Below are 25,211 nucleotides of genomic sequence, written 5' to 3' on the forward strand. Positions count from 1 at the left end.
CAGAGAATGTGACGTTGGGCAAGGCTGATTCAGGAGTCCTGGTTGTGCAGGAGTTAAAATGTAATATTTCAGGCGATCTCTGTCCACAGTTTGGAGTTTGATCCTTCTGAGATCAATAAAATAAGGACCCAGAGTGTAAACATTGTAAACCACCCAGATAGTGCTGTAAAGCAGTGTGGGATGATTTATAGATCTAACTGCTATTGCTGGTACTATAATAGAATGCATTGCAGAAACGAATCTCTCTACCAACCCAAGGTCCAAAATCTGGATTCCCAGGGACTTCATGGATAGGTCTTTAAAGCAGTTGCTTGGCAACAATTTGAAGTTTCCTATCATCTTTATGCAGGGTACATTTTTCAACCCAATCTGTAGCCTTATGATTTTTTGGTCACCCATCCTAATCCTGATCAGGTTTCACTGTACTGTGCTTTGCTTTTTCAAAATCAGTGATGCTTAGCTGCGTAGTGCTACCTGCTATAGTGGTTCCAACCAGAGCTGGCTGCAAAAAGCTTGTTTATTTATCTGTTTACCAAATTTACATGACTATCTATATGGCACAAGGTACATTAGAAGCAACTATTAAAAGCAAATATAAAAACCAATTACAACAAATAATAAACATAAATAAAAATAAGAATATGAAATGCTAAATCATCATGCGGTGCCCTCGGGTCTAATGAAATGCCCTAAGGTTGGGGCTAATCTCACTTCAGTGTCAGTGCCAGAGCAGAAAAAGCTTGCCTTCTGGGTCCTGTCAGATGGGACCTGCAACATGCTTCTCCTGCTTTTAAAAAGTCTCCACAAAATTTTAGGAAAGATAAGTTAGCTGGTCTTCTCTAGTAGAAGAAAATTGGCATCCAAGAAACAAGCCACAATCACATGATATATTCATCAAGACATAATCACACACATTTTTAATATTAGATATTTGTGTTAGTGCCTTATATCATTGGCACAGTGTAGTCATGATACTTATACATGATATGATTTGCAATCTCTTCTTCATCATGCACATCCCTGCTTCTCAAGAAGAGGCTATGCCCTTTTGGGGGGAAACAGAATTTACTGAAATTTAGGCCACTGGAGAGAGGAGGATTCCACAGAAAACTGGGGCCCTTTGTTACTAAATGAATGCAAAAACACCATATCTCAATCAGGAGAATTTCACTGAAATTCTCTTCTCCTTTGAAAGAAATTTCAAAAAATGTTGGAAGTCAATGCTTCTTTTTCTCCTCCCATCTTCCTCACTTCATGTTCCCCTTTCCCCTCTCCACCATTGTTCTTCTATTTACTTTTGTATTTTATCATACTCTATAACAGTGATGGCGAACCTATGGCACGCATGCTGCAGGTGGCACGCATGCCGCAGGTGGCACGCATGCCGCAGGTGGCACGCAGAGCCATTTGTCAGGGCACGCAAGGCACTGCATGCACGAGCTGGCCAGCTGAGTTCACCCTTTTTTAAAAGCGATTTTTCACCCTCCCCAGGCTCCAGAGACTTTATAGGAGCCTGGGGAGGGCGAAAAGAGCTTCCCCCGCCCCCCCGGAGGCCCTCTGGAGGCTCCATGAGCTTCCCTGAAGCCTCCGGAGCGCAAAAAACTAGCCCTACAGGCAAACCGGAAATTCAGGAACAGACTTCCAGTTTGCTCGGAGGTTCATTTTGACTGCTCCGGAGGCTTCAGGGAAGCGTCCTGAAAGTCCCTGAAGCCTCCGGAGGGCTTCTGGGGGGCGGGGGAGGCTGTTTTCGCCCTCCCCAGGCTCCTATAAAACCTCTGGAGCCTGGGGAGGGCGAAAAATGCATGCATAAAATGGGGGGTCACGCCTGTAGTGTGCGCATGTGCACTGGGGGGGTCGCGCATTGCATTATGGGTGCGGCACGCCCACACACGACCCCCCTGCGCTCCCCCCACTCATGGCACGCGAGCCAAAAAAGGTTCACCATCGCTGCTCTATAACCTAATAAAAAACTTTTTAAAAAAGAAGTCTCAAAAAATATATTTCCTTTCATCTAATTGAATGAGAACTGGTAGGGGGAAAAGCAATTCTCCCCCCGCACATCCCCTTTTTACAAAGTGTGAGGCAAGAGAGGCAAAAGAATGAAAGAAAAATCTTTTTCCATAAATGGCAAAGCAGGGGAAATCTCAGAGGGAACCCCCACCTGACTTACCCTTTCACCAAGGAAACCTTCAATGATCTCTGGGATTTCTAAAAATTTCTGTACTCCAGCTATATTCCATGGTATGATGCTAGATGGACCTTCAAACACCAATGATCATGAAGAGGTCAGCGCTATAACTTCTGCTGTGGGGAAACTGGGCTACAAACTCCTCATCTTTGCTGCCCTCTAGGTACTACGTGCTCTCCAGATGCCAACAGCACCCATTGGCTTCTCAGCAACTATGGCCGATTTAGTGCCCTCGCAAGCATTGAAGAGTTCTTGTCAGTGAATGTTAATTTTGATGCGGTGAGTGGGCATATGTAATTCTGAAGGTAGCAAGCAAACAAGAACCCCTTTCTCATCACTTACACAAAAATTGGAGCCTTGAATTGCCCTAGGGTCTCAAGGCCACTTTGTTAGGTTTATTTTTCCTACATTTGTCCTTCTGCTGAATTTATTTTGAGCATCTTGAATTTTTTAAGAAAAAAGTGACAGCTGCTGCTTCAGAAATCAGTGCATTGGCTCAGTCTGGTGTTGTCAGGACTAGGTGGAACCTCTGCATTTGGTTTCCCTGCCTAAGTACCTTACTCTTCTTGCCACGCGACCGCATCTTGTTAGATAGATTATATACTATTGCCTATTGCTATATATATATGAATGATGATCTCAACTTATAAATGTAATTGCAAACAGCTCAAAATAATTAAAATAAGGTTTTAAAACAATTATAGACCATAAATTATGATGGCCAGTTTACTTAAAGATTATCAGGCTTTGGCCATGCATTAGAGAATGTTGCTCCAGAAATTTTGTTAAGCATGGATGAAGCATGTTGAAAAGAGGCTGCATATAACCAGCACAATGTACATTTTCAGGTTTCAGTCCTGGAAAAACTGTCTTCAAGCCAGTTGGCTGAATTACTCATAACTCTGGAAGCCTGGAATGATGGGAGCCTTCTCATTGAGATCATGAGCCCCTTGGACACCATGGCAGATCTGGCCAGATTCCTTGACCAGCTGAATAAGTTTGCTGTGGTACATGAATTTTGTTTAAGGGGTTTGGAAAAGATGGGGAACAAAAGGCTTGGGCAAAGATGGACAAGCAAATGTCTACCAGATGCTGCTATTCAAATATTTCACACAAACAATGATAAAATCTAAAGGAGATGTGCCCAATTTTAAACATTTCTTATTTATTTGTTAAATTTATCTGCTGCCTATCTCACTGTGGGGCTAATCTAGATGACTTACAACAACAAAAATGGAGAAATTAAGCGTAAATATAACAGTAGCAAAACAATGGAACAGTAGAATAAACCAGAAAAATAAAACACGAGAATAAAGATGAGTGGATGGAGAAGCAAAGAGCGAGGGAGAAAAATGGGCTTTGCCACTATTCCACTAGCCATCTTCAGTGTGGTATTCCCCTACTGGGTTCCCAGGGACCCATCAAAGCCACCTCTATTCTGAATACTCTATTTATATAATATTTCTTATTATTTATTTGTAGAATATTATATTCTATGAATATTCTTATAGAATATTCAGTTTTTCTATTCAAAATACTTACATGTATCAAGATTATTCTTTAGGAAATGTACGATTTATATAGGGAACCTATTTGAATACAATCCTAAATTGAAGAGGTCTTCAAGGACTCAGTGTTGTCAACATTTGGCAGGCAATGGTATTTCCCATACTTTATCACAGATAAAAAGAAAAAAAAGCATTCCTCCCCTAAATAATATTTTATAACCATGACAGGATTCCTCATCTAAACGTACTGTGAAGGTCACTGTGCAGCTTTTGAAGAAGAGGGTGTCAGAAATGGAGGCAGGGAGGGAGTTGACCTACTTACCAAATTGGGCTTGTCTCTTGACAGATGGAATTGCAGAGCAGTGACAATTGTGCTTTGATTCTTGGCATCGCATTGCGAAAATTAGCTGTCAACTTTGCAAAGTTCAAACCTAAGGATTTCACCTACTGGTTCCAATCTGCGCTCCAAAATGTGCTGCATGCTGTGAACAGAAGCCAGGTGGTCTCCCTCCCACTCAGGATATCTTGTGACTCCTACCAACAAATGTGAGTATGTCTTCCATGCATTGCAGCTGTTTCCCTCCTATAAAAAAAACTTGGCTCCATTACCCCAGGGCAAGCAAAGTTTGTTACTGGCCACTGAAAGATGTAGTCCCATGGTCAAGGAGCTGTAGGAAAGCAAGGATCTGAGCAATAAATTGCTCAGGGAAACAGACCAAACCATGTTAAGTAGCTTTACAGTGTCAAATGAGGCTCCACTGATTCCTTATATTATCTGATCCTTGTTAAACCAAAGATTGCAATTCTGGGATACTAACATAAGAAACTTACCAAGATGTCCAAAACTGAAGTCTCTGACCCAACCTGCCCTCTAAAGTAGATGTGTTGAGAATTATTGTCATTGAATAGAGATACACATTTTAGCTGCAAAACTTATTAAGCTAAAGAGTGAGGTTCAGCAGTAAATCTCTGCTTTCCACATGCCATTCTTTTCAGCACTTGGTGACTTGGGAGACTCACAGGGTCCATCTGCATGTTCTACTAACCAGGCCATAAAAATGCTTCACTGGCTGTTTTTGTGGCTCTAACATTGTCTTCATCTCATCCCCAGACCACTGCATAGACATTATATATTAGCTTAACTGCTGCATGCCAAAAGAGGAAACAGTTAACAAGGTTTGGGATGGGCGGTGTTTGAAACTGAATACATTTTGATCCAAAGGCAGTGGGGATAAACAGAGGATTCCTTCCCCCCTCCCCCGCCTTTACCTATACTGTAGAACACACCCACACCATGGAGTAAAGCCCATTCTAGGAAGGTCAATGATTGTAATTTTTACTACAGGCAAGTATGAAGCTTTAATGCAGCAACTGATTGTGTGTTACAGAGAAAATAATTCAGCCATTATATACATATGTACATACGTACATACATACATACATGTATATATATTGTGTGTGTGTACACGCGTGCGCATGCACACACAAAATACGTGTATCTATGTATCAGTGGTGGGTTTCAATTTTTTTTAGAACCTCTTCTGTAGGTTTGGCCTATTTTGTGGGCGTGGCGGTCATGTGACCGGTTGGGAGTGGTCAACTTGTAAAATATGGTGAAACAATTGTGATCATAAGTTCTCTTCCTTTTTTTTCTTTTTTCTTTCTTTCTTTCTTTCTTTCTTTCTTTCTTTCTTTCTTTCTTTCTTTCTTTCTTTCTTTCTTTCTTGCTTGCTTGCTTGCTTGCTTGCTTGCTTGCTTGCTTGCTTTCTTTCTTTCTTCTTTCTTGTGTGTCTCTCTCTCCCTGATTCTTTCTTTCCTTCCTTTTTTCTTCCTTCCTTCCTTCTTTCTTGTGTCTCCCTCCCCCACTTACTTACTTAATGTCTTTCTTCCTTCCTTCCTTCCTTCTTTCTTTTGTCTTTCTCTCCCACTTTTTTTCTCTTTCCTTCTTTCTCTTTCTTTCTTTCTTTCTTTCTTTCTTTCTTTCTCTCTCCTTCCTTCCATTCTTTCTCTCTTACTTTTTCTCTTTCTTTCTTTCTCTCTCTCTCACTCCTTCTCACACACACACACACACACACATACACACACACACACACCTTCCAGTTGGCAAAAATTTCTGATTTGCCAGCTGGGAGGCTGGCAAAGAAGCCTTGTTTTCCCTGCCACCTGCAGCTCTTGGAGGAAGGAGGCAGGGAAGCGAGCCCTGGGCCTCATCTCTGCCTCCTTCCTCAAGAGCTGACTTTGAGGATGGCCAGCCTCTCCCGCCATGCGCCCTTTACTTGCCTTCTACCCGGAGGCTTTGCCAGCAGTCACCTACTGAGAGAAGCTTGGGAGAGACATGCAAATGGCCTCAGAATGCTGGACACCGGGGGGGATGGCGGTGGTGCCCACTGCTGCTGCTGCTGCTGCTGCTCCCGGTAATGCAGGCTTCTCAGAGAACATTAAGTTGCAGGTGCACCGATTCCAGCAGCTGTGTTTTGCCGTGAAACCTGGTGTCCCGGCAACCCGAAGGGGACATTTTCCCAGCAGCATCTCAGGCAACTTTCTCTCTTGCCATGCAAGGAAGCGAAGCCAACTCTATTTATTCATTTGGTTGGTTGGTTCCTGGACCATGGGAGGCGATCCAATGGTGCTTTTTATGCCCGCGGTGACCCATTTCGTTACTTGCGTTTCGCTCTCACTCGAGATTCCGGCTGATTTTCTCCCAAGCAGCAGCCACGGTTGCAAATGCCAGGGAACCTCCCACTCCAGCCTCCCCTACTACATTAAGATCCCCGCGCTTCCCATTCCTGCTAGAAGCACGCAGGCCAGGCGAGCGGGCAGGCACATGAGGTTCCCCAATGATCTGAGGGGAGCCGGGAGGCTCCAAACTGCACCCAGCCACCCTTACTCCCTCCTGGCTAAGGGTGGGAGCGCCTGAGTTGGCACTGGGAGAATGTCCCCTTCGGGTTGCCGGGACAGCAAGTTTCAAGGCAAAACGCAGCTGCTGGAATCAGTGCGCCTGCAACTTAATGCTTTCTGAGAAGACTGTGTTACCAGGAGCAGCAGCAGCAGCATGCGCCACCGCCACCACCACCCTCGATGTCCAGCATCCTCCTTGGGAGGCTCACGGCCATTTGCGCGTCTTTCCCAAGCTTCTTTTGGGAGGCAAAATGGGAGGTGCCCTGCCGGCAGATCCTCCAAGTGGAAGGAGAGTGAAAGGCGAAGTGGCGGGAGAAGCTGGCCACCCCCAAAGCCAACTCTTGAGGAAGGAGGCAGAGATGAGACCTGGCTTCCCTGCCTCCTTCCTCCAAGAGCTGCGGGCAGCAGGTTGCCACCCATTGCAGGTGCCCAGGGCAGCCTTGACCCCCGCCACCTGCAGGCCCATGCAGCCTCCCCACCAGCCCACCAACCTGGGGATGCTCCCAGTTCTGCTGTGCAGCTGCTCCTTCGTGCCCCATTGCTGGCTGCAGTTGGGCTTTTGGCAGTCCCGCTTTCTCCTGCTCCCCTTCCTGGCTGGGAGATGCTCCAGGACAGTCCCGCCACCCTGGCCAGGCACTGGGTCAGTCAGCAGCCTGCACACCGCTACCACGTGACCTTTATAAATGGAAATTGACCAACTTCTTTTTAACTTTCCATTTCAATGAGAATTTTTACTAAAACGTCTTAAATTCTCATTGAAATGGAAAGTTTAAAAGAAGATGGCTAATTTCTGTTTATAAATCGGCGGCTGTCTGGAAAAGCACCCCCGGGAGCTGAGCGGGCCAAGTGTGGCTTTGGAGGCTGAAAGGGAATCTGCGCCCCCTGCCGGGCACCACCTCCTCTTCTTGCCGGACTTTTGGAGCTTCCCACCCACCCACCTCAGCTGCCCAAGGTTGGCAGAATATGCCTGAGGGCGCATCACCTCACTGTGATCCGAGAGATGTTGTTGCCTTGGTAGCACATCTTCCCCTCAAGGCCGGGCCTGCAGTGCAGGAAGGAGAGCAGTGGAGGCAAAGCTGCCTTTCTGGGCTCGTCTAAATAGTCCACCCCCTCCCCCCCTTCCTTCTCTTTGAGAAGCAGTTTGCAATGTCCCGGTTGTCAAAGAGAAGGAAGTGCGGCTTCTTCCAGCAACTGAGTCTCTCAAAGGAAGTGGGTGGCTGGGGCAAGCATGGTGCGGACAGGCAGAGAGAGAGAGAGAGCAACGACCGGCCAGGCGGGGGGAGCGAGCGGGGGGGGCAGGGCAGGGCAGGGGAGGGACCGTTCCAGTACGGGGCCTCCGGAGGACCTGGTACACAAATGCACGCTGGATTTCTGGCACCGGTATGCACGGACCGGACTGGCTGAAACCCACCTCTGCTGTTTCCCCTATGTAGTTGCTTGCACAATTACTGCAGTTAATAAGGTAAACCACTGAGGATGCCTCCTCTTTGGGTAATGTTTCTTTTGGGCGCATCGCTCTGATTCTCAGAGTTTGTTCCAGTTTGTGCGCCACCTGGCCGTCATGTGCTGAAAGGATGTGTGTGGCAGTTTTGGATACCCCCCATATATATGGGAGCATTCTCCACGCAGATGTTCCACTTGCACCCTCAATAGGCGGTTGGGCCCTGGACACTTCTGGCTTGGAAGAAGCCTCCAGGATGCCAAACCCAGCTGCTTTTCATGGAGCGCTCCATTCAAGCAGCCATTCACACTGGCTGCTAGCCCCACCTTCTCCCCTCCCACTCTGAATGAACAGATTCAGTTGCTAGCTTTGAACATAACATTCTTTTCTAGCCTCACTGTTGTTGGTTCCTGCCTTGCTAACTGCAAACTTTATAAAGTTCTCACTTCTGTTTGTAAAGACAACCCTCCCCCTAAAATACAGTAGATATTATTCTATCTGATGTGCTCAACTGATTGGGAGGAATTCTGTGAAATTCAATGTATTTGCCCAATCTTTAGATAATTCGTTGGACCATTAAAAGTATACATTTCACTGGAAGGTCATGACCTCCAAGCAGGATGGCATGCCTTCCTGTGGTATGAAAAAGGATCTTCACATAAATATTTCATTAAACACTATATCAGACAGTCCCTGTTATTAATATGGAACAAAATTAATCACGACCACTATACCGAAACACCCATTTGGCTATCTAGGATGGAAGCATATATACACCCAAATTTAATTAATATGGAAAATGTTACATATAAAGAGTTATTGAACAGACAGGGGAAGATTAAAACTAGATTAGAATTGTCATCACAAGGGGTACAAGGAGAATGGCAGTCTTATTTACAGATACAATCAAGGTTTGCACAGGACAGGAAGAAGGAAGGTATTGCTAAAGATTACGCAGTTTTAGATAAACTTTTGATAGAGACAGAAAACAAGTTGATCAAAGTGCTGTATAGATTTTTATTGGAATATAAACTCGAGGAAGAACATGTCAAAGAAACCATGGTCGCCTGGGTGAAAAGTTTTGGTTATAATGTGGAATTGGCTAAGTGGGAAAAACTTTGGATACTTAATCGGAAACTAAGATTGGTTATGACGTATAAAGAAAATCTTTATAAGATGTTCTACAGATGGCATCTCCCCCCAGCACGGCTCTCCAAAAAGTTTAGAAATCTGGCCTCAAATTGTTGGAAGTGTAAAAAAACACTAGGCACTTTTTATCACATGTGGTGGACATGCAATGAGGCCAAAAGATATTGGAAAATGATTCAATCATGGTTGGAACAAATGGTGGGAGACCAAATTTTGTTTAAACCAGAATTTTTTCTCCTAGACATAATACCAGAGGGGTTTAAGAAAAATGTACTATATACATGTACTAACTCTGGAGCACATAACTTTTGCGCAGTATTGGAAAAAAGAAAATACACCATCAGAGCCAGATATCATCAGAAAAGTGTTGGCCTGTGCGGAAGCAGATAGGCTCACTCTTGAACTTAAAAATAAAGGGGAATCAGAATATTTTGAAGTCTGGAACAGATTTTATGATTGGTATAAGACAAGGTGACAAGACTGGAACAAACTGTATATATGGTGATTGGACAGAATGATAGATAATGCACTAAGTAGGCTAATAGTTAATGGTTGAGACGAATTGTGTATAATGTGAATGTATGGTCACTATGACTCTGAGGTATTGTTTTAAATGTAAAAATAATAATATATATTTTTTAAAAAGTATACATTTCATTGACTGGATTCACAAAGCATGATAACCTTATGAAATTAAACCATTTTCCGGGATTACTTTAGGAATCAAGTAACTAAATAAGCTGAATTCACAGACCCATGCTAAGACTCAATTTTTCCCCCTGAAACTAGTCAAGAGCAAAACCGCATTTAGCGTGTTATGCAAATGCAGCTTTGAGCCCTTTAGCTGACCTAGTAGAATATATTGGAAAATATGTTGGAACAATCAGTCATTGATTCTTTGCCATGGAGAAGGTATTGCAAAGGGACACATTTTGAAAATTGTGTAGCCATAGCTGTCCTTGACTGACTTACAAAATTTAAACAAGTTCCGGATGGGAGACAATCAGGAAGATCAGAACTGCAAGTTAGACTGAGAAGGAAAATAACTATCCCAGAAGAAGCCAAGCAAACTACTCCTGTAATGTTGCCAGACAATCTCCCTGGATGCATCTGTGAACTTATTAGAAGCTGAGCTGTAAGTGAAGGCCCATTTGTACCCAGCTAAACAGGCTTGGGACTTATTAGTACTAAGAGAGTTTCAAAGAATTGCAGGGTTGTGGGCTAGATTGCGCTGGAAGAAATATCCATCTGGTTCAGTTCCAAGCTGGGAGAAAGACACTGGAAACATGGAGGCTGATTGGAAAGAGGGTTGAATGATGAACAGAACCGCCAGGGTTTGTGGTTCTGGTGCAGCTGACAAAATGGAGCTGAGAGTGGCGGTGTTTTATAGCTTCTTTGGGCTTTCTACTTGAGCTTCCTGTTCCTGTGCAAGAACATGTCCTTTAATATTCTATTGACTGTTGTCAGATTTCTATGGGGTCATATAGGGGTTATGTAGGGGTCATAGCTGGCTCTATAGGCAAAAGAGGAAAGCAAATTCTAGTTGCTCACCTGAGCTAATCTGCTGGGGTGCAATGAAGGGGCTTGTGTTCTGAAAGATGTTGGGCTTAATGTGTGGCTATTGTGGTTTAATGGATTTAATCCTGTTTTAGACTTCGCTGCAGAAAGTTTCAAAATATCCTGTCTTGAATGGATTACCAAATCTGCATTTCTAAAAGGTGCTTTCTCAGTTTCTGTTAACAGGCAGGGAGATTGGGGCTGCTTTCTCCCTCTTAAATACATGTTTCTCCATTTCTCATTTAGGGAAATATAATATTCTGCCTTTTTTAATATTCCTCAAAATATTTCATTCTTCTAGCGGGGGGCTTCCCTCAACTGAGGGAAAGCAACAGCAAAACTCTTTAAATATTGCTGCCACAAAACTGCTTGGTTGTGTCCTTAAAGTCAGTAGAGATCAAGCCTGAATTGGCAGAACTTTTACCTTCCTTTACTTGTCAAATGATTATGTCTCCTAGACTGAAGGGATTTAACAACATCTATTCCAACATCCCAGCGGAAAATGCTGCAAACATTTTTGGATTCATCAAAGCATTTTTGATGTCAAAAGTCAAATCAGGTAACTATACTTGGGAGACTCTAGCCTTTACTGTTTAAGCGTGAAAAATAGGCTGTGTTAGGTGGCTAAAAAGATCCTAATCATTAATCATGAATATTAATCCATCCAAGATGCAAGATATCTGACACAGTGCTTTAAAAAGATCAGAATCAACCATGATGAGGTCCTCTCTGACAACTGCCTCTGCCTTCTTATCACAAATGTCCATTTCACTGGATTTGGAAACCACAGTTCTCTTGATGCAACCTAACATCCTTGTCTCCCTTTTTTTACAGCTACATGAATGTAGCTCCATGGATGTAGCTGTAAAAAAAGGGAGACAGGGTGTTAGGTTGCATCAAGAGAAATTTGGTTTCCAAATCCAATGAAATGGATATTTGTGATAAGAAGGCAGAGGCGGACCTCATCCTTCAACTAAAAAAGTCTCCCATTCATTAGGTGAAGATTGCAACCCAGAATGATCCATATCTAAGCTTTTGGGTAAGTCTGGGAATGAAAAGAAAAGATACTGTTTATGTTCCACTTGACTTAAAATCATTAAAAGAAACCAAAGCCTGGGTTTCATTCCCTTTTCACATTGCAGGAAGACAGGAAAAATTGGTAAGGGATCAGTTCTTTCTTGACTTTCAAACTCTTGGTCAAAAGGCAGCATATTTTAAAGATATTAATGCTGCTTTCTCCCATTTTGGTGGCCTCCAGATGCACTGAGTTAAAATCCCTATGATTCTCAGCCTTTTCAGAATAGTCAGTGATTGAAAATTATTCTCTAGGTTAGCCAATGAATCTAGCAAATTTCTGACTGATGATGTTGCTTGTTTTGGGGTTTGCTAGAAATATATGTGGTGTTTGCAATAAAATGAAAGTTCTAATCTAAAATAAGTATTGGAGATGATGAGTTTAAATTATTTGGTAAACTATTAAGGAATAAATCATTCTGGACATGCTTCTTAAAAACAACATAATGAAATAGCTCCCGTCTCTAGGTCGCACTAGATTTACAAAGAAAATAGCTAGGGTAAGTGAGTTAAGGTATTGGGGAGACTTGAGTTCACTAGTCCAGTCACTGTCTCTGAGCACAAACTACCAAACAGAAGAGTTGTAGTGGGGAAAAAATAAAAAACTGGAAGAGAGTGCTATGTATGTCACCTTGATTGCCATAGGAAAAATAGGATAATAACTGGGCACATGCTAATGATTGTAAATTCAGTACAGTTGTTTTAAATTTTAAATGGGTTGCTCCTTGAAACATTTCCAGAATAGTAGGACAGGCTATGAACTCGAAATGCTTCACATTTTGCTTACCAAAACCAATAATACACGTGTTACTTTTATCCTCTGGTGACACCTTTCTTTCACATGGGAAGCTTGGTGTGGTGAGAAAAAAGGCTGGATAAATTCATCCAGCAAACTAGTTCATGATTTACTTCCTTATGATTTAGCGAGTGAGTTGCAACTCATTAAACTAGAAGCTTAGAAGCTGCAGCGACTGGATTCATAAAATTTGCCAGGCCATGAACAAGAATTCAGCTACAGAGATCTTCCTTCTGATCCAGAACTGAAGACTGTCTGGGGAAAGTCAGTCCTATTATTGTCTCCTCCAACTATACCCTGATTCTGTCCCCTGAGACAAAGGAAGAGTAGGGCAGAAGATTTCTCCTGAGCCCAGCACAACTGGTAGGGCTTTCATTGTTGGAAACAGGTTTTTAGAAAGCTTAGTAGGACACAATTGGTCTTCTTTGTCTCTCAAGGCTTGGCCTGTGGACGCCCGACTCAGAGCTTTCGGGACTGGCTACAAATCAACCTTGGGAACTTCAGCCGAAATGCTGGATACCATGACTTGCTGAGCTGGAACCTGCATTTTGATGGCGTGAGTAGACATAATTTAAAATGATCACAATTATCCTTATTGCAAAACTTACTCTATACAAAGAAAAAAAGAAGGACCAAGTAAGTCTTGCAGGCTGCTGAGTTATTAGGAATTCTCCTTCTTCCCCTCATTATCATCTCCATGCTCCTCAAAACCAACGGGGGAAAAAGCTTTACCCAGACAGAAATCCAAACTTGAAATAAGGAAGAATTGCTTGATGACAAGCAGTGGTGCAGTGTTTATGCCTCCTAGAAGTACTGATGTTTTCAAGTTTGTGATCATTTGCTCTGGATCCTTTTCCTCCACTTCTAGATGGCTGTTTTAGAATATTTGTCTCCATCACAACTTGCATCATTCACTCTGGAATCTGGAGTCATCAACAACAAAGAGCACATGTGCCAGATCCTTGCAAAATTGCAGAACAAACCACTAGCAGAAATTTATGAATATTTGGATCAATTCAACACAGTGGCCCAGAAGGTATGATATTTGATTAATGCAAGTAATCCTCAGGTTATGATGGCAGTTGGAACAGGAATTTCCATCACAAAGCAATGTCATAAAGCATGACATGGTGGGACTACTTAGTCACTACCTGGCAATCTTGTGGGACCATGTGGGTTGTTATGCAGGAAGAGGTATAAGTCCCAGACAAGCAGGTTGGTGGTATATGGGTACCACAGGGGATAAGGGGTACCACAAGCAAGTGCTGTAGAGCATGAGTGGTTAAAAAAATGGGAGCAGGAAGCTGACAGGGAACATGAGAAATTGTCATCAAATGACCGTGGGATGCTGCAATATCATAATTACAAGCAGGGCACCAAGCACCTAGATCATGCAGAGATAAAGCAATAGCCAGAACCTCAAAGACCAGTTATAAGTCCCCTTCATTCAGTGCTGTTGTAACTCTGAATGATCAATGAACAAGCAGTCATAAACCAAAGCCTATTTGTCTATATGTGTGTGTCTATATTTACATATTCACACAAGATCTTCTTTTCTCCAGCCAAACCGCCTTTCTAGTTTCCTGCTGCTGTTAGTTCTTCCTCTTTGAGTTATTTCAACTATCCAAGTGCCTGAACTGAGGACGAGAAGCAGAATTTGATCAGCAATCAGTTATTTACACCAAGTTTTTTAAAAAAATCCCAATAGTGAAATGGTGTTTCTTTTTTCTCTTTTTAAACACACAGCTTGGAATAACATCCCTGAAAGATGAAGGCATACAAAAACAAATGCTTTTGCAGTTTCTTGAGAGGGCTGAGGGTACATTCTCAGCATTTGCTCCAGAAAACTGGACCCACTTGCTGTCAACAAGACTGGGCCTCCTTTTGTCAAGCATCAGCGAAAAGGAGTCTCAGAGGATCTTGTCTTACATTTCAAATTGTGACAGTTTCAGAGCTGTGTGAGTATAAAGCAAAAGGCAAAAGAAGGTGAAAATCCACTTTGGGGATATTTGGAAGGGGGATCAGAAAAGTTAAGGACCACACCATCAAAGTGTGTGTGTCAACTAAGACAGACCAATTGGCCAAGTCCCCAGGGAGCTTCTCTAGCTTAAAGGGAATGGGGAAGAAATTTCCAGTAATTTGAGGTTTTGTGCTAGTTGTTATATAATTTGTATCATTTGTGCAGTGACATCACATGTCATTATGTATTATACCTAGCCATAGACTGCTATCATAGTTCTTTTATAGCTTCATTCACCACCGTTTTCATTTTTTAAGCCTCCATGTTACATTTCTTGAGCCACTGCAAATCTTCCTCAGTATCAAGTAAATATTTGTGACACCATATTTCTTGTTGCTATTGTCCAGGGTATCCTCTGTCAGCCAGGTTTATCCTTCTACACCATTGGCCAATCGAAAAGGCATCTATGATACTTTATTTGCTTTCCTTGATACCCAGCAGAAAATCACAGGTAATTGCCATCACACGGATTTTACAGGTCTGCAATGAAAATTACAAGGAAGAGATATGAGATAGAGCCAACCAATCAGCAGGACCTGTGCTCATTCTACTTATGCAAGCAGGCACCAATGCTCTTTGTGCAATTAAGAAGAGAGTGGCAAACTATTTCAATAGCGTTGCCAAGAAAACTACTTGGAAATATCCACAAAGCCATGAAGCTTTGGTTTAGCTTTATTTTTTATAGAAAAAGAACCCCAGGTTTTGTTTGCACATGATATCCAGAGTGTCACAATTGATTATTATTCCTCCTAATAGAGAGCCAACTAAACATTGATGTTCCATGTGGATATCTACTTAGAATGTATTTTTCTGTCTTTGACATGACAGGATCTGCATGTTCTTCTCATACCAAGAGTACAGAGTCCTGGCTGCAAAACCACCTTGGGCCATTTGTCAAACAAGCTCCTTATGAAGATTTGATCAAGCTGCTGGCCAGCTTCAGTGCGGTACTGTAGCTGGATTGTATGATCTGAGATATTTCGCTCCCATGCCCAGCCTTCATTCTACCACCTCACATACTTTTTTGTTATGTGCTTCTAACCATGTTTTGCTGCTCATTTGCACACTGATCTTTAATGTAGGGTAACAGAATAATAGTTGAAAGGGATCTTGAGGTCTTCTAGTCCAACCCCCTGCTTAAGCAGAAAACCCTATTCCATTTCAAAGAAACGTTGTCAATCTTTTTTAAAAAAAACTCCAGTGTTGGTAGCACCCACAACTTCTGGAGGTAAGTTGTTCCACTGACTTTCTCCTTAGTCCTAGGTGGTTCTGATAGATATCAAAGAACAAGTACACCAAGGAATAGTAATGATAGTAACATTTGAGAAGCTTCCTTTCACTTTTATTCTTAGATATCAAAAAACGGGTACACCAAGGAATAGTAAAAAAGTCTATTGAAGAAAGTCTATTACAAAAATTGTCCCTGACTACGCTTACAATGCCAGAGGGAGATTGGGGAAACATCCAGGATTGGGTTATTCTCACGTCCAATCTGCCCAGAGACTAAGTTAAATTTGAAGCCACGCCTCTCTGCTTCCTGTGCTTGACTCCACTTACAACACAGTCTGGCCCACGAGAGGTCATAGGAGCACCGACGAGAGGGGATCAGCAGCGGAGACCGTGTGGCGCAGCGGAGTGAGCTTATCGGAGGCCACACGGAGCGTCGGAGCTGTGGAGGCAGCGGGACGCCTCGTATGAAGTTCCGAGGCATCAGAGGCAGTGATGGGCCTCCTGCAGGATCTCCTGCTAGCTCTGAGACCATTGGAAGGCTGGTGGCTTATTCAGAGAGGTTGCTGTCGCTGAGGCAGCTGGGCGCCATCTTGGGCGCCTCATGAATACTACGTGGTGGAGGAGGAGGGCGCAACAAAATGATAGGCACAGCAGATCTCCCGAAGAAGGTCCTTTCTACCTTGGCCGATAGGCCCAGGCCCACAGCCACTTCTAGGGCCAGGAAGGCGTCTTTGAAGAGCTCATCCAGTCAGACAGGAGCAAGTCCTTGGGGAACAGGGTGGAGAGGGCTGGGCAGTTCCAAATAGCCAGGATTAGCCCTTCTCCACCCAGATCAAAAACCCCCCCCCCAATATTTTCCCCTTTGTTAGTCCCTTTAGAAGGTCCCCTGGGGATAGTGCTGGGGATGAGGGGTCCTTGTCTCCCCCTCTTTCCCCTGGGGACCCAGGGCTGGGGCCTGGGGACCCCTTTGCTCACAGGGTTCAGGCTAGGCCTAGGCTGACTCCGCAGACCCCTATCTTGGGGGGTTATTCCCCTAGCAGTTTTTCCCTGTTGCCTGAGCTTCCAGAATGTTGCAGGCAGCTCATAGCTCAGGCTATATCCCAAGGCATAGCTACGGGTTTGCAGCAGAGATCACAGGCTTTGACTGAACAGTCTCAACATGGGACCCCATGAGGTGATATAGACCAACCCCACTCTCAAGGTCTTAGTCAAGATAGGCCAGCATCCCCTTCCTTGGTCAGAGAGGGTTCTGTGGGGGATGAAGCCTGATCTAGATTTGTCTGATGAGGAGAAGGAGGTGGTCCCAGACCCCTCTGCTATTTCAGGGTTGTTTTCCCCTCAGATATTTAGGTCCCTTTTATGCACAGCTAAGGCCACTGCTGATTTGGAGGAGGGATCTCCTGCCCCAGTCACCCCCCATTCCTCTAAGAAGGGGTAAGGGAGACTCTTCTCTAAGCCTCTCCTAAGGAGGAGATTCCAGCTCCTTAACCTTTTCTGGATGTACTTAAAAACCAATGGGAAAAGCCGGTGGCGTTCCCCACCCCAGGGGGAAATGAAAGGATGTTTTACAATTTGGAACCAGTATTTTCCCAGGCATTACAAATGTCTACCATAAACACACACACACACACACACACACACACAGTGGCTGCTCTGGCTACTTCCTCTTCCCTTGTCTCAGGGGATATAGCCGATAATTTCAAGGCAGAGGATTAAAAGGCGGAGCTTACCCTGCGAAAGACCCTTCAGGCCGCATCCTGGGCCATTAAGGCAGTGGCCTCAGCTTCGTTCTTTAACCACGTTGCTGTGGCTGTGCCAGATGCGGGAGCATATTCCCGTAGATGACCAATGGTTGCAGCAGGACTTGAACAAAATAATGGCTGCCACTCAGTTTTCTTCAGACACCACCCTCCATGCAGTGAAATATGCATCCAGAGCCTTGGCGACGTCAGTGACCTCCAGCAGGATTTTGTGGCTTCACAACTGGCAAGCAGATGCCAAGTCTAAATGGTGCCTGACAGCATCTCCTTATGCGGGAAGACAGTTGTTTGGGGCACGGCTGAACTCCATCCTCATGGAGGATAAGAATAAAAAGAAGGTTTTGCCCACAGTGGCCAAGCCGTCGGACCAGAGGCCTGCTCCGTATTACCACAGGCCTTCATTCCGCTCGCAAGATCAGGAGGTCCTGCAATCTAGGTATTTCCCTTCCCATAGCGATAGGCAACAGGATAGGCAACCAGACAGGACGTATCCTCAAGACAGGTCCCGATACCAGCCCCAGAACAAGAGCCTTTTCAAGGTGGAAGTGGTCACCCCTTCCACAGAGAAAAGTAACTTAGACTTGATTCCTTCTATTGGCAGTCTCCTCTCCTTGTTCGCGGATCAGTGGGATTCTATCACCACCAGCCAATGGGTTCTCGACACCATTAGATTCGGCCTTCATCTGGAATTTATTTCAAACCCCCTCCCCAAACAGGTTTCAGGTTTTCTCTTCTTTGAGGAATCCCGTGAAGCGGAAGCTCATGAAGGTGGCCATTCAACACCACCTGGAGATTCAGGCTATTGTGCTGGTTTCTAAGGAGTAGGAGGGACTGGGGTTTTACTCCAATTTGTTTGTGGTTCCCAAAAGTTCGGGGAGCTGGAGCAATTTTGGATTTTAAAATTTTGGATTTCCACATTGTATATAGACGGTTTAAAATGGCCTCCTTGAGGACCATTCTGGCAAGGATTATGCCAGGTGGACCTTACTGAGGCCTACTTCCATATCTTGATTCTTCCAGAGCATAGGAAGTTTTTGAGATTTCCTTTAAGGGTGTCCACTACCAGTATAGGGTGCTTCCCTTTGGCCTTGCTTCAGCTCTTCGGACCTTTACCAAGGTCCTTGCCACCTTGGCTGCACACCTTCATTCAGTGCCTGTTCACGTTCAGTGTTATTTAGATGATATTTTAGTTCAGGCATTGTTGTTCCAGCAGGTAGGATCTCACCTAGCCTTGATCATTTGGACCTTGCAGAAGCATGGGTTTTCTGTGAATTTTGCTAAGAGCAATTTGATTCCTTCCAATAGGCTGCAGCATCTTGGGGCTATTATTGATACTTCAGAGTAAGATTTATCTTTTCCCTAAGCATAGGGAAAGCATTATCTAGTTAGTTAGGCAGGTCCGTAGGGAGCGGTCTGTCCCTGTTCTCCTCCTGTCCAAGCTGCTGGGGAAATTTTATTTTTTTAAAATAATTTTTATTAAATGCTTTGATCTTTAAAAATGATAGGAAAGACACAGCAAAGGAAAAAAACACAATAAGACTAAACAAAACACAGAACATACATAACAATATACGGTAATTTTACAGCTTTCTATATCGGCTTTCCTTCTTAGCTTTTATAATTCTCTCTTCTGCATTGCCTTCCTCTCACAATAACCTTGTCCTATAATGTAACAAACATAATATTAACGCTTATAATAGTATTCATTATTTATATCTCCATATATTTGTATTCTCTATTTTCTGTCTTGGCTTCTGTTTTCTAGCCACTTGTACATTTTATTCCATACTTTGTAGAAGTCCGATTCATTTCTTTCTTTTAGTTCTATTGTCATTTTATCCATTTCTGTACATTCAAGTATTTTCCTGATTGTAGTTTCATCTGAGGGTGTATTGATTTTTTTCCAGTTTTGTGCGAAGGCAATCCTGGCTGCAGTGAGTATATGAATGATTATATATTGAGATTGTTTGTCCATTTTTTGATCCAGTAGTCCTAATAAGAATGCTTCTGGTTTGAGTTCTATTTTTCGTTCAGTAATTTCTTCTAACCACTTCCAAATTTTGCACCAGTACTTCCTTGTGATGGGGCACGTCCACCACATGTGATAGAATGTTCCAAGCTTGTGGTTGCATCTCCAACAATTAGGGGATAAATTTGGGTACATTTTGGGCAATCTTGTTGGAGGCAAATGCCATCTATAAAACATTTTATAGAGATTTTCTTTGTAAGCTACTGCCATCATAAATTTATAATTTCTTTCCCACAGTTTATCCCATTTTTCTAACTCTATATTATGGCCAAAATTTCTTCCCCAGCTAATCATTATCTCCTTTACCATCTCTTCCTCCATTTTATATTTTAAAAGAAAATTACATAATCTAGTGATCATTTTTCTTCCGTTCCTAGTAATATTTTATCTAATTGCATTTGTGTCTCATATATTCTGTATTGTTTCCGATCTTTTTTAAGTCTTGTTTTAATTTGTAGGTAGGGCCACCATTCCATATTTATTCCCCGTGCTTTCAGATCTTGTACTGATTTTAGTTAGGGAAAAATTATTTCCTGCATCGCCATAGTGCTGTGGGCTCCCTTCCATGCCCGGATGCTGCAGTGGCTGCTTCTTCCACATCAACGCAACGGCACCAGCAATGCGTTGTTCAAGGTCAAGATACCACCCCAGGTCCTCTTGTCCCTGCAGTGGTGGCTATCACCAGCTCTTCAGCTGGGGAGCATTGCTAAATTCGCAGCTGGCACAAGGTCAGTGGTGCCCGGCAGACTTAAGACACAATATAAACTGGCTAGAACTGAGAGTGGTCCATCTGGTGCTCAGAAATTTGCACCACGAATCGCCGCCCAACATATGTTGACACTGACAGACAATGTTGCAGCCCCAAGTCTCACATAAACAAGCAAGAGGGAAGGAGGACCAACGTCGCGATGATATGGATGTATGGTCTCGATGCTCCAAGACCGCAGCCAATACTTTTGCTGGTGGGTGGTCCAATTGGACCTAAACCGTCCCAAAGAGATGGTGAACAGGAAGAATATGACTTGCTGACCTCAGGGACATCGCAAAGTCCCTGATCGATGCAAGAGAAGTTCTTCAAGCCGGTGACAAAAAAATCCAGCCAAGGCTGACGAAGTCGGGGCGGCTCCAAAACAGAAGAATATGGAAAGAGAAAGTGTTTCCAGCTGGTGAGGAACTTTTACTGTTTTAAAAAGAGACTGTCTGTAAAAAACTTAAAATTAATTTGAATTGGAGAACAGAAGAAATAAGCGGCAGAATTAAATTTGGAATGGTTTTGGACAGTGGGTTATCTTACTCTTTAAATGCTATCTTCATGGATGGGATTTATGCAAGCCTTTTAAAACGAATGGATTAAGTTTTCTTCTATTTTTTTCTTTTATTATTCTCTGTAACCTATGGACTAAAATTTTCCTCTTTCATTATTGTGAGTATTCTCCTAACTCATTTAAGAATCGGACTTTTTTTAAACTTGAGATACAAAAAATATACAAAAAGAAACAAGAAAAATTGTAACATAATACTGCTACTCAGAGACTGGAAGGTTTGTGTATTAGAAACGAAACACTCTTATTTTTCTCACTGATTATTTTGGCTTGACACTACAAGGTCTCACTGCTTGGTTATAGAGAGTGATAAGAAGGAAAGCATACAGATGTCCCTTTGAAGTATATCTTTAACCAGAGAAAAGTGAAAACAAAATGTTATTGTGAATCTATGCTTAATCTTATTAACCTTCCAAGCTAGAGCAGCTGTGTTTGTTAGCTGGAGATAATGGCACAATTTCAACAGCAGAAAGAAATCTTAAATCTTCAAAATATATTCTCAGAAATACAGAAACTATCAAATACAAATGAGAGGATAGAGAAGAAGCTGGAAAACTTAAAGCACATAACAGCAAAATATGATGAAGAAGTTGAAGATGTTTATCAAATGCAAAATGTGGTGGTTAAAACACAAAAAATCAAAGTGGAAAATGAATATAAAGAGATTAAATTTGCTGATATTTATGGTGATTGGCTGGTCTCTGAAAATGGAAAGAGTGGAATACTGCAAGAGGAATTAAAGGGAGGGGAAATCTACCCCAGATGGCAAGATACAGAAGAAGAAAAAACAGAATAATTTATGGATTTAAAGAGAGAAATTTTATTAGCAACATCATTGATAACGCTATCGACAATTAAAGATAAGCTGATTAAGGAAACAGAAGAAGGGCATCGAAATTACACGAGAAATTTTATAAGCAAGGAGTTGCTAAGAGGAGTCCATACAAAGCTGCTCAAGGAGATGATTAGAGGACTGGTGTCAGGCATTCTAAATACCATGTATGAAATCAATCAGAGACCAGGCAGACTCATCCTTAACGTTCCAATTTATTCATACAGGCAAGTTAGCACGTCTATGGAATTCCAACTCTAATGTTCTTCCTGGAATTCCACCCAGTTGAAAGTTCATGATCTATCCTCACACCCCATAATCCATCACATGTTCCAATCATCATCTTCCACGCTGGCATCTACACCCCTCTGCTTCCGGTCAGGTGTCGAGGTGCAGAGACAAAAGATGACCTTGGCTTCTATAAAAGAATGTCAACAATACATTCCACAATCCTACTCCTTTCTATTCCCCTCTCCCAACTACTACACTAATGAAACACATAGGAAATTAATAAAAAGTGTGGCAGGCCAAAGATCCTAAAAAGAATATAACTACAGGCCTGACAACTGGCACCACAAATGGCAGAAGATATGAGACTGTTTTGCTATTGGAAAGATACAGGTTAATAGATGGAAGAATTTAATTTAAAACTAGTTAAACTTAGTGAAATTTATTGACAATAGATATAGTTTAAATAAATAATTGATAATATTACTAATGTATACAATGTGTAGTGTTATGATGAGTATAATTGGATATGAATATGAAATGGTACCCATGTAAGGAAGATTAGAAATCCCTTTGGATTATACATAAAAGTTAATTAAAAAAAAGAGAACTAACTTAGATACAGTTAAAGTTTTGATTATTAGGGGGGAAATGTTATGATACAGTATATAGTCAAATAAAGGAGGGATAAGAATAACAACGTATATGCAGATATGGGCATAACATAAGGAAACTGGATGTAAACCTTAAACAGTGATTTGGAAAGGAGGATTAGAAAACTTTGTTATTAAATATTATGGATGTTTAGCTGGAATAGGACATAAGGATTTAGTGTTAGTGGAGGATTTTAGAAATAGTAATTGAAAGGCCAATATGTGGTTATGTATTAAACTTTGGTATATTTTATGATGAAGGACATTTGACTATAATTGTTTAAATTATAGTCAAATGAAAAGGGAGATACAATGATGGTGACTGTCAGCGTTCCAAATATCATGCAGAATTAAATCATTGTCCAAGGCAAAGTAGTCCTTAAAACTCCAATTTAATAAGACAGGCATGTTGGCATTAAGCTGGTGAATTTCAACTCTAATGTACATCCGGTGAATTCACCCAGTTAAAAGTTCATCATTTTTCCCCACACCCCATAATTCATCACATGGTCCAATCTTCATCTTCCACGCTGGCATGTACACCCCTCTTCTTCCGGCCAGGTGTCGAGGTGCGGAGACAAAAGACGACCTTGAGCTTCTAAGAAATTCATAACAATACATTCCACAATCCTACTCCTTTCTATTCCCCCCTCCCAACTACTATACCAATGAAACAGCATAATATATATATGTTTTAATTATGTGTCAGGCCAAAGATCCTAAAAGGAACAGAATTACAGGCCTGACAGTGACCTCTTTAAATATTTGAGTTAAAATGCTTGACTTAATATGAATTATGTTTGTTGACTGTGGAAGAGATGCACGAAAGTCTTTTTGTAACCAACTGATATACTTTCTACCGCATGAAAGGAAGGATTGTAACTAAAAATTTAAAAAAGAATTTAAAAAAACAAGCAAAGGGGAACACATTTGGTGGCCCTGTGGCACGAGGCTTTCAAACTGGGGACCTGGGTGGAACATCATTTCTGTCTTTGATGGCGGAGCACATCTCTGGTGTGGACAACAAGGAGGCTGATTGGCTCAGCAGGGCCACCATCGACCACGGGGAGTGGCAACTTCAGGCCGAGCATTTTTCGGCGTATCTGTTGGAGATTTGGACAACCGCTCGTGGATCATTTCATGTCACTGACAAACGCCTAGCTTCCCAGGTTCATCTCCCGGTTCCCAGCTCGGGGAGCAGAGGACATGGATGCACTGCGCTGCTGATGCCAGAGGGTCTCCTGTACGTCTTTCCTCCCCTTCCCCTCATTCCTGAGGATTCCTGAGGAGGAGATTGTCCTGTGCCAGGGGGTCAAGTTCCATCTGGAGCCACAGTGGCTCCAGTTGACTGCCTGGCGCTTGAACGGGAACATCTGAGGGTGGCCAACTTCTCCGATAGGGTGATCGGAATGATTGTGGCTTCGAGTAGCCAGTCTACCACACGTATCTATAATGCCACATGGGTCACCTTCGTGACTTGGTGCAGGGGGGCTGCAAATTTAACTCAGTCTCTGGGCAGATTGGATGTGAGAATAACCCATTCCTAGACGCTTCCCCAGTCCTATGAGAAACACAATTCAGGTAAGACCAGCTATTATTCACTCCCTCAACAGCTGGTTGAGGTCAAACAATAAGTAGAGTCTCCAGAATTTGACTCACAAAGATGCCAGGTAAAAGGGCAAATCTTACTGCTCCTTTTCCCCACTCCCCCCCCTTTGGAATGTTCATCCTGGTGCTCAGATAATTAGCAAGAAGTCCATTCATGTTCCTATTGACACTCATTGGAAAGGAAGGGATTACAAGAAAGAGGAAATTGCGAGCACTGGTAATTTGCCTGGTGCTCTTGCAGTGGGAGCACAAACAGCTCAGACGGCAAAAAAGCCTTAAGTGTCAAGCTGCCTTTCATCAATTTCAGGGCTGAGCATGTGAACTTGCACTAGCACATATTAGAAAAGTGCTCCGCTATAAGAAGAAAAAGCTTGTTTATGAGTGATGAGAATGATGAGCTTTGAGAAGCAGATTATCTAATCTTTGAGAAGCTTCCTTTCACTTCTGTTCTCCCCAGTTTAGTCCTCCAAGAAAGGACACAGAGCCCTTTTGCAGCAAGAGGCTTTGTACTGGAAGTGTACAAAGTGTAACCTACAGGAATCTTCAATCTTTCAGGTCACCATAAGTTCTATAATAGGAGCCTGAAGATGTCTTTCTCTAGCCTTAGCTTCTCTATGGTTAAGATGGGACAAAACAGATCATGTTCTAGGACTCCGGAATATCTACAGCAGAGTTTCTCAATCTTGGTAACTCTAAGATGTATGGACTTCAACTCCCAGAATTCCCCAGCCACATTGATCCAGAGCAGGGGTCTCCAATCTTGGCCATTTGTAAGACTTGTGGACTTCAACACTTAGCTCACTTTGGCGAAGCAAAAAAGAAACTTTAATGCTTGTTTGGTGCTCAAAAGTCGCAAGCAAAGAAAGAAAGGCTGGAACACATATTGATTGGCTTTAGTCCACGCAAACTAAGAGATAT

General features: G+C 42.7%; 1 protein-coding gene across 4 annotated transcripts in view; it reads left to right on the top strand.

Moving 5' to 3' along the window:
- Nucleotides 1-25,211, top strand: part of LOC309398681 (uncharacterized protein) — a 161,273-nt gene that overhangs the window by 54,073 nt on the left and 81,989 nt on the right. For all 4 annotated transcript variants that reach the window (XM_081965790.1, XM_081965793.1, XM_081965791.1 and 1 more), the window contains 9 exons: nucleotides 2,352-2,467; nucleotides 3,037-3,195; nucleotides 4,043-4,242; nucleotides 11,200-11,300; nucleotides 13,049-13,167; nucleotides 13,480-13,647; nucleotides 14,358-14,569; nucleotides 14,979-15,082; nucleotides 15,460-15,578. In XM_081965790.1, the coding sequence (XP_081821916.1) occupies nucleotides 2,352-2,467; nucleotides 3,037-3,195; nucleotides 4,043-4,242; nucleotides 11,200-11,300; nucleotides 13,049-13,167; nucleotides 13,480-13,647; nucleotides 14,358-14,569; nucleotides 14,979-15,082; nucleotides 15,460-15,578 (1,298 nt within the window). The remainder of the gene's footprint in view (nucleotides 1-2,351; nucleotides 2,468-3,036; nucleotides 3,196-4,042; nucleotides 4,243-11,199; nucleotides 11,301-13,048; nucleotides 13,168-13,479; nucleotides 13,648-14,357; nucleotides 14,570-14,978; nucleotides 15,083-15,459; nucleotides 15,579-25,211) is intronic.

Source organism: Natrix helvetica (genome assembly GCF_964273705.1).
Source record: "Natrix helvetica genome assembly, chromosome: 13".
Lineage (NCBI taxonomy): Eukaryota > Metazoa > Chordata > Lepidosauria > Squamata > Natricidae > Natrix > Natrix helvetica.